Source organism: Nicotiana tomentosiformis, chromosome 12 (assembly GCF_000390325.3).
Source record: "Nicotiana tomentosiformis chromosome 12, ASM39032v3, whole genome shotgun sequence".
NCBI classification, from domain to species: Eukaryota; Viridiplantae; Streptophyta; class Magnoliopsida; order Solanales; family Solanaceae; genus Nicotiana; species Nicotiana tomentosiformis.
The window spans coordinates 19,616,246-19,625,486 of record NC_090823.1 but is presented as its reverse complement, the minus strand read 5'-3'; the positions used below and the strand labels follow the sequence as shown (position 1 = coordinate 19,625,486).

General features: G+C 40.2%; 1 protein-coding gene across 1 annotated transcript; it reads left to right on the top strand.

Moving 5' to 3' along the window:
* Window positions 1–1,138: 1,138 nt before the first annotated feature.
* On the top strand, window positions 1,139–3,247 carry LOC138902323 (uncharacterized). The gene is made up of 3 exons (XM_070190172.1): window positions 1,139–1,534; window positions 1,583–2,063; window positions 3,042–3,247. The coding sequence occupies exons 1-3, from the start codon at window positions 1,139–1,141 to the stop codon at window positions 3,245–3,247; spliced, it is 1,083 nt and encodes a 360-aa protein (XP_070046273.1).
* The last annotated feature ends 5,994 nt before the right edge of the window (window positions 3,248–9,241 follow it).

Genomic DNA, 9,241 nt, shown 5'->3' with positions numbered 1-9,241 from the left:
TCATTCCTCCCAAGTAGTGATGGAGTTTATAGGGAGCGAATTGAGCCAAGTTTGAGCCTCTCCAGTCACTGAGAATGGAAACAACAGCAGCCTTATTGCTTCTGGTATCACATTTGGTTGCCTTTGCATGACACAAATCGATAGGAAATTTTTCAGATGTTGCTGAGGATCTTCAATGTAAGACCCCGAGAACAGTCCCTTATTCTGCAATAGATGTAACATGTTGTTTGTGATTTGAAATCACTCTGCTTGTATCTGAGGGACTGCAACTACGGTTGCCAAATTTTCAGCAGTGGGTTGTGCCCAATCATACAAGGATGCTTCTGGCACAAGAGGTGCCACACCCTGATTATTCGGGTCATTCGCATTATTTCTGTTGTTTTGATTGTCATTGACATCTCCCATGTCTAGTTCGATTTGTTCTATTGAGTTTTGTTGTTGTTTTGCTTGATTTAGTGCCTTGAAAGCTTTTTCAGGGTCCGGTAATGCTTCGTACAATTCACCAGTTCTTGAGGAGTTTCTAGGCATGCACCTGTAACACATAAGACTACAAACATCAGAGTTTCAATATAATGAATCTCAAGTCGAGAAAGCTGACTAAACTACGAATTCAAGTGATTCTTCTAGTCGTAATTAATACTCCCTCCATTTCAATTTAGATGAAGTAGTTTGACTTGGCATGAAGTTTAAGAAGAAAAAAAGACTTTGGAAACTTGTGGTCTTAAAAGCTTAAGGGGTAAAAGCTTTGTGGGGCCATAATATTTGTGTAGTTGTAAAAACTTCTCGTTAAGGGTAAAATGGGTAAAATAAAGAGTTTAAAGTTGAATTATTTCCAAATTTAGAAATGTGTCATTTATTTTGAAATAGACTACATTAAAGCCGACCAACTGGGACACTCGTGCCAGTACCGATTGAGGTAGATGAGTTAATTGAGCTAATAGAAGTAAGAATCTAGCCAGCCCAGGAGGAAATAAACAAGGAAAAAGAGGTTGCAAAGGAGGTTGAGGATGTGCAAGAGAAGCTATTAGAAAAAGTGCCTCTGCAAGATCCAACTAAAGTCATTGGAAAGAAGCGAACGCCAGCACACTTCCCATAGAGGTTGGCCAAATATTAGAAGGATGAGCAGTATAAGAAATTCATGGAGATGTTAAAGCAGATCCAGGTGAACATTCCATTAATTGATGCCTTGAGGGAGATGCCTGGTTATGCAAAAATGATGAAGGACTTGATGTCTCGCAAGTTCGACTTTCCAGACTTGGCAACTGTTACACTAACTCAGACTTATAGTGCTGTCGTGATGAGACCCATAGCTGAGAAGCTATCCGACCCAAGGAGTTTCACAATCCCATGTACAATAGGCATCTATGCTTTTGCTAAAGCATTGTGTGATTTGGGGGCGAGCATAAAATTGATTCCCTTGTCTATAAAGAAAAGGGTAAGCATTGGAAAAGCAAGGCCCATATCTATGTTACTACAGCTAGCCGACCGAATGGTGAAATGGCCATCAGGTATACTTGACGATGTACTTGTGCAGGTTGGAAAGTTTGTGTTTTTGGCAGATTTTGTCATTCTGGACTGCTAGGTTGATGAAGATATTCCCATAATTTTGGGAAGGCCATTCTTGGCCACAGGGAGAGCTATGATTGATTATGAAACTGGAGAGCTAAAGATGAGACTGAATGATGAAGAAATAACGTTCAATGTGCAGAAGTCTATGCGGCGACCCAGTGAGTTTACTAGCTGCTCTCTGATTGAAGCTGTGGATGTGATTTTGGAGGACGAAGATGATATATTAAACACAAAAGACCCTCTAGCAGCCTGCCTGATGAACTTAGAAGAGGTAGATGGTGAGGACTTGGCGGAATGGGTTTTGGCCCTTAAAGGACAAGGGTATTGGAAAAGAGAGCTCGAATTCGAGCCCTTACACTTAGAAGAAAGAAAGACCCCTCAAGCTAAGCCATCAATTGAAGAGCCACCACAGTTGGAGCTAAAACCGTTACCGTCTCATCTAAGGTGTGCTTTTTTAGGACCTAGTTCGACATTACCTGTTATTATGTCATCTGGTCTGTTAGATGTGCAGGTAGAATAACTTTTGCAGGTTCTGAAGGAGTGCAAGACTGCAATTGGGTGGACCATTACAGACATAAAGGGTATCGGTCCAACATTTTGCATGCATAAGATTCTACTAGAAGATGGGCACAGACCTTCTAGAGAACATCAAAGAAGGCTGAACCACAACATGAAAGAAGTGGTGAAGAAAGAAGTGATCAAGTGGTTAGATACGAGAATCATCTTCCCCATCTCGGACAGCAACTAGGTCATCCCAGTTCAGTGTGTGCCAAAAAATGGTGGAATGACTGTAGTGCAAAATGAGAACAACGAGTTGATCTCAACAAGAACAGTCATGGGATGGAGAATCTATATGGATTACAGAAGACTGAATAAGGACACCCCGGAATAACCATTTTCCATTGCCGTTCATTGATCAAATGTTAGATATATTGGTGGGGAGGCCTCATTTTTGCTTTCTAGATGGATACTCGGGGTATAACCAGAACTCTATTTCCCCGTAGGATAGAGAAAAAATGTTGTTTACCTGTTCATATGGCATTTATGCCTTTCGGAGAATGCCGTTTGGCCTATGTAATGCTCCCGCCACATTCCGAAGGTGCATGATGGCCATCTTCACAAATATGGTAGAGTACATAATGGAGGTTTTCATAGATGACTTCTCAGTGGTGGGGAACTCATTTGATGACTGCCTTATGATTTTGAAAAGAGCATTGTAGAGGTGTATGTAGACTAATCTAGTACTGAACATGGACTAGTGCCATTTCATGGTACATGAAGGTATAGTCTTGGGACACTTAGTGTCAAGTAAGGGCATTGAGGTGGACCGTGCTAAGGTTTAATTGAGAAGTTGCCTCCACCCACTTCCGTAAAGGCCATAAAAGATTTCCTTGGTCACGCCGACTTCTACAGGCTGTTTATAAAATATTTTTCTAAAATTGCTAACCCTTTGTGTAAATTGCTTGAAAAAGATCATCCCTATGTGTTTTCTGATAACTACATGGTAGCTTTTGAGGAATTGAAAAATAGGCTAGTGAGTGCACCAATCATAGTGGCACCTGACTGGGAGAAACCTTTTGAGCTGATGTGTGATGCAAGCGACTATGCTGTGGGAGCAGTTTTTGGCAGCGAAAAGATAAAGTCATGCATCCAATCTATTATTCAAGTAGAAGCTTGAGTGGTGCCCAACTAAATTACACAGTGACCGAGAAAGAGATGTTAGCAGCGGTGTCTGCATTTGATAAATTCAGGTCATACTTGATAGGCTCGAAGGTAGTTATGTATAATGACCATTCTGCTCTCAGGTACCTAATTGATAAGAAGGAGTCAAAAACGCACCTGATTCTATGAGTGCTACTACTGCAAGAATTTGACTTGAAAATCCATGACCTAAAGAGAACAGAGAACCAAATGGCTGATCATTTGTCTAGGCTAGAAGGAGCAGAGAAGAATGTTGAGGTGGAAGAGATTGTGGAGACTTTCCCGGATGAACAATTGTTGGCTACGAGCCTTGAGGTAGCTCCATGGCATGCATACATTGCAACATACACGGCGAGCGGTATTGTCCCCTATGACCTTTCATTTGTTCAAAAGAAAAAGTTCTTTCGTGACTGTCGCACGTATTATTGGGATGAGCCTTATCTGTTCAGGATTTGTGTTGATAACATGATCCAGAGATGTATTCCCGAGACAGACCAATCTTTTATTTTGGAGGCCTGTCATGCATCCCCATATGGTGGCCATTTAGGGGGAGTATGGACAACCGCGAAAGTGTTGGAGTCGGTCTTCTACTGGCCGACATTGTTCAAAGATGCACATCTCTAGGTGAAGTGTTGTGATGAATGCCAACGGATCGGGAATATTTCTCGCCGACATGAGATACCCATGAACTCAATTCAGGAGGTGGAAGTGTTTGATGTATGGGGAATCGATTTCATGGGGCCGTTTGTCAGCTCATATGGAAACAAGTACATACTTGTAGCTGTGGACTAAGTGTAAAAATGGGTGGAAGCTGTGGCACTCCTTACAAATGATGCAAAGGGAGTCATTAGTTTTTTTAGAAAGAATATATTCACCTGGTTTGGCACTCCAAGGGCAATAATCATTGATGGAGGCACTCACTTCTGCAATCGAGCTTTCGCAAAGTTGTTATAAAAATATTGTGTTCGCCACAAGGTTGCCACCCATATCATCCACAAACAAGCGGGCAAGTGGAAGTGTCGAATAGAGAAATAAAGAGAGTGTTGACTAAGACCGTGAATGCTACAAGAACGAATTGGGCAAAAAAGTTAGACGATGCACTCTGGGCCTATCGTACCGCTTTTAAAACTCCAATTGACATGTCTCCATATAAACTAGTATTTGGGAAAGCGTGTCACTTATATAAACTAGTATTTGGGAAAGCGTGTCACTTACCCGTAGAGTTGAAGCATAGAGCTTTATGGGCATTAAGACAGCTGAATCTCGACATGGAAATATCGGGTACACGTAGAGTCACAAAGTTGCATGAGCATGATGAGTTCCGCTACCATGCTTTTGAGAGTACAAGGCTATATAAAGAAAGAATGAAGATGATGCATGGCAAAAATATTCTTGAGCGAAATTTTAAACCTGGAGACATGGTATTGCTATACAATTCGAGATTGAAGCTATTTCTGGGCAAGTTGAAGTTAAGATGGTCAGGACCATTTCGTGTGATAGAGATGCATCACGTCGGAGTCGTAAAAATTGCATCAAAAGATGGCTTTCACAAGTTCAAAGTTAACGGGCAAAGGCTAATACATTATCAAGGCATGGTTGAGGAAGATAAAGTGATCTCGACCATGTACTTGAAGGATCCTTGATAAGGGATGGCCCGAGTCGTGCTGTGACGTTAAATTTGGCGCTTCGTGGGAGGCAACCTATTGTAATGTTGCAATTCATCATTCCGCGACGTTATATCAATCACTTGTTGGGAGGCAGCCCAATTTTCTTATTTTCGTCGTGTTGTCATATAGTTTAAAAAAAAAAAAAATCAGCGCCCAATTGGGTGCCAGGCGCCAAGGAAAATAGCAAAGGAAGAATCAAAAAATGCACAGCTGCCCTCTTCAGTGCCAGGCACGGATGAAAATGCCCAGGTAAGTTCCCTACCCATTTTACCCCCAACCCGACCCAAACCCATCTCCCCACCTAATAATAATAAAACACCACTTCTAACATAACAACCAACCCGACCCGTCACACTCTAAACCCCAAACTCCCACGCTAGTTCTCTCTCTCTGTCTCCCCGAATTCTGTTCCTCTCTCCCCTCCCCCCTCCCCCCCGCTCGTTGCTTCTTCTTTTCTCAAGCACAAGGTGAGTCTTTCTTCCTCTTCTTTTATTTTAGTTTTTTTTTATTGTTGTCTTCTCTTTTTTTAAAATTAATTATTGATTTGGTATTATTGTGTGTTTTCTCATCTCTCACTCTTCTTTCTCCCCCAACTTCTCATAGAGTAGAGTGTTGGCAAGTGTGTATTGAATAGTATGTTGTTTTGGTGTTATTAATTGAGTACGGGGTGGAAAACGCAAAGTCTTGCCACCTCGTTTAATTTGGGAGGGTATGACACTTTTCCAATGGTTTGAAAGGATTGAATGAACGTGTTGCGCACCAAGTGTTCGATGAAATTATTGGAAGAACATTGTTGATGGCCGGCGAAGTCTGAGTGGTAGAGCATTGTTTGTTGGCACTTAGGTGTGAGTGTGGGGTATTAGAGAGGAGTTCCTTCTATCCACCCTCCTGTTTTATATTTTTGTTGTATGTGCATTGGGGATACTGTACTTTTTAAGTGTGGGGTGGGGAATTTCCTTTGATGAGTAGTTATAGTATGTTAGTACCTAATAGTAATGTAACTTCTTATTTTTAGATTATAGCTTCTTTTTAATTCTAGCTTCTTGATTTTAATTGTGTAGTTAATAGAAGTAGTAATGTAGTATAGTAGAATTAGTTTGGTAGTTAATTCTACTATTCCCGATTATGGATCTCTTGTACAGCTTTCTTGTGGTATTAAGGTCCAATGAAAAATTTCAAAAATATTTTTGTTTTTATTTTAGTTAGTCATAGTAGATAATAACCCCCCTTGATTTTTCTTTTGGCATCGGTTCTTTTTCAAGGGATGTAACTTGAACAGGATAAATTTTATTTTTTATTTTTTAGGAAACACAAAAGTTGAGTGCCCTATAGGCCTTTTGACCTGTTTGATGCTAGTATTGTTAGGCCATAACATGCAAATTACCTTCCTAACATGTTTTAATGAAAAATATGCCGTGAAAGATTGAATCGCATGTTTGCGACCCCTTATCTCAGTTACTTGACTCATTGTTTATGTAGTGCTTTATTGCTTAATAATTCTTGGCTTTGTGTTACTTGCCTAAACTTAAGAGTTGGAATAGAACCGTCCGACTGGGGTCATGTGCAATGTGTGATGTGAGGTTTTGATTACATTTTATGTTATTCTGTGTTTGTCTAAAACTTGCCCTGCGTGTTAGTCGAAGCAAAATAAGTAAGCTTTGTGAGTCTAAGAGATGATGTAGGCGTTTCTTCGATTGTCCATTGAGCTATTATGCCACCATATATAAAATTATCCGTAGATAGCCCATTTGAGCCTATAATTCTTTTCTTTGGAACCCACATTACAAGCCGATTCCCATTTTGTTCTTAACTAAATCTTTTCGAATCTTTACCTCTGAAAGCACTTAAGTCGCTAGAAGAGTAAGGTGAGAGTTGGGGTAGCTTTTGAGTGGAACCATAAAAAGGCCAAAAGTGCATGTATGTTTTGGAAAATCATTATCTGGGCAACCCAAATTTATGGAGAGTGCTGAAGAAAAGAAAAAAAAAGAAAAAGAAATACACCTCCTATTCATTGTGATCAGGGCTAGTGAATGCATAGTTGTGCTTAAATAAGAAGGGCCAAGTGGTATATGATTTCGTGGCATTGCTTGAATTGGTCATGAAAATTGTGTATTTGAAAGTTAAGTGTAATTCATTAAAGTGTTTAGGAGGTTTAGTCACTATACCCAAAATATATTCTACATGTCCCTTAGCCTACATTATAACCCGTAAAGACCTAATTGATCTTAGACTTTGCGAGCTTAGATTAGTGGACATATACACTACGGGCAAGCCTATGGTACAACCATGGAGTGCATATGAATTTCTTTGTGAGAGTGAGTGGCTCTTTGTTCATATATGTGATGTCCTTAAATTATATTCGAATGCATATTTGAATGTATGGACATAATACCCTCTTATTCTTTGGTGAGGCACATGAGTCCATGATGGATAGGTGACGTTATTAAACATCTCTTGTTGGGTGAGTGCACATATTGAGAGTGCTTATTGGTGACGAGTCGGTCTTTGAGGTTGGGTAGTTAAGGGCAGGTTGTTTTAGTGTTTTTATGTGGTCACTAATATTCCGGCATGTGAAAGTTGGGAAAGGTATGAATGCGTATGCAAGGGCTCAATTGTTGGTATCAACCATGGTCATAGGTGCAGTGTGTTGAATTGCCAAATGTTCCTCCATTATATGATGTCTTGCGTGCATTGTTTGGTTAACAAGGTTTTAGGTTGCTCGAGGACGAGCAAGATCTTAAGTGTGAGGAGGTGATGTTAGGCTAAAAATCCATGTTTTCGCATGTAATTTGCCTTGCATTATACCTTAATCTTGTTAACTTTGGTATAAATATTTGTGACTCGAGCTTAATAATGGTGTTCATTTGTGTATGATTCAATTTAAAGTGATTTGGCAAGCTTGCGTGCAAAGTGAAGTAAAAACAGAAGAATTTAGAGAGAGTATAAGTTTGGTGCCCAGGTTGTTGCCAGGCACCAACCAAAATGCCAAAGGCAGAATAGTGGAAATTTTCGGTGTCCTGGTTGGCGCCAGGCGCCAAGCGAGACGGCTAAGGGCGGATTTCATCCTAATTCGGCTAGGACTTGGTATTTTCAAACCTACACACCCCAACATGTATAAAAGTGGTTCTAAACATATTTCATGGGGGGCGGGGGGATTATTGGGGAGGAAAAAGGCGACGGGAACACTTAGAAGCATCGAATCATAAGAGGTTTTCTTTTCCATTCTTCCTTAATCTGTATTTTAATGCTTTCAATTATTATCATGATTGTTAGTATGGTTATGAGTAGCTAAACCTTCCCATCTAGGGTTTGATGGAACCTCTTGAAAGATGATTTTTCCATTGCATTTAATATGAATTTTCCATTTACCTTTCTCTACTTGTTCAACTATATGATTATTATGGTTGATTGAAGGGCCCTCAATCGACTGTGCCTATTTAGTGTGTATTTCTTGAAAAAGGGTACACATTTAGGTAGTTGTTGACCAACATCACTTCTAACGTATATGAGGAATCAATACGGAGGATTTAAAGGTGGGATTAGGAATAACGAAACCTTGGTGAGATCCTAGTGAGCGGTAAACTAGTGCCAGCTAGCGTAGTTCAGAAGAATACGTCAAGTAAATTATTGTATTTTCTCGAAAGAGAATTACGACACCTAAAGTGCCCACGATCGGTAGAGAATATCTAGGCGAATTTATATGAGACGTGGCTTGGAGGATTGTGACGAGAAGGGAAATCGTAATCCTAGATCTTTCAAATCTTATCTACAACATTGGCCTTGTTAGTATTAAAATTACAGCTTTTAATTACCTGGCCTTTAGTTAGTAAGCACTCAAAACATTATATTATATTTCTGAAGGTTGATTACTTGAATTTGTGTGAATCTAGTGGTAGTAATTAGCAGGTTAATTCCCCGTGAGATTCGACTCCGGACTTATTAACTGGATTATATTTGCAACGACTGCTAGACCTCTTAGGAGGCATAGTTGGGCTTGATCAATAGGACAACCTGGTAGTAGGTTGGATCAGTATGGTAATAGGTATGGTTAGTTCCTTGGGTACCCATGATGTGGTGAGTCTCTACAGGTGTTTTGTTGAAATAATTTTGGGTTTGGCGACCTGCGTGGCTTGGTTGGGTTAGGGAGATTCAGTTCTGATGTCTGGGTTATGTGCAGATGGGTTTAAAATAGTTCTCGATGGTTCCTACCATGGTTCGAGGTGTATATTTCTTGGTGGCATGAGGATCATGTTATGTGTTGTGATTTTCTCCTTGGTGAGATCAAATGGAAGGTTCCTAGCTAA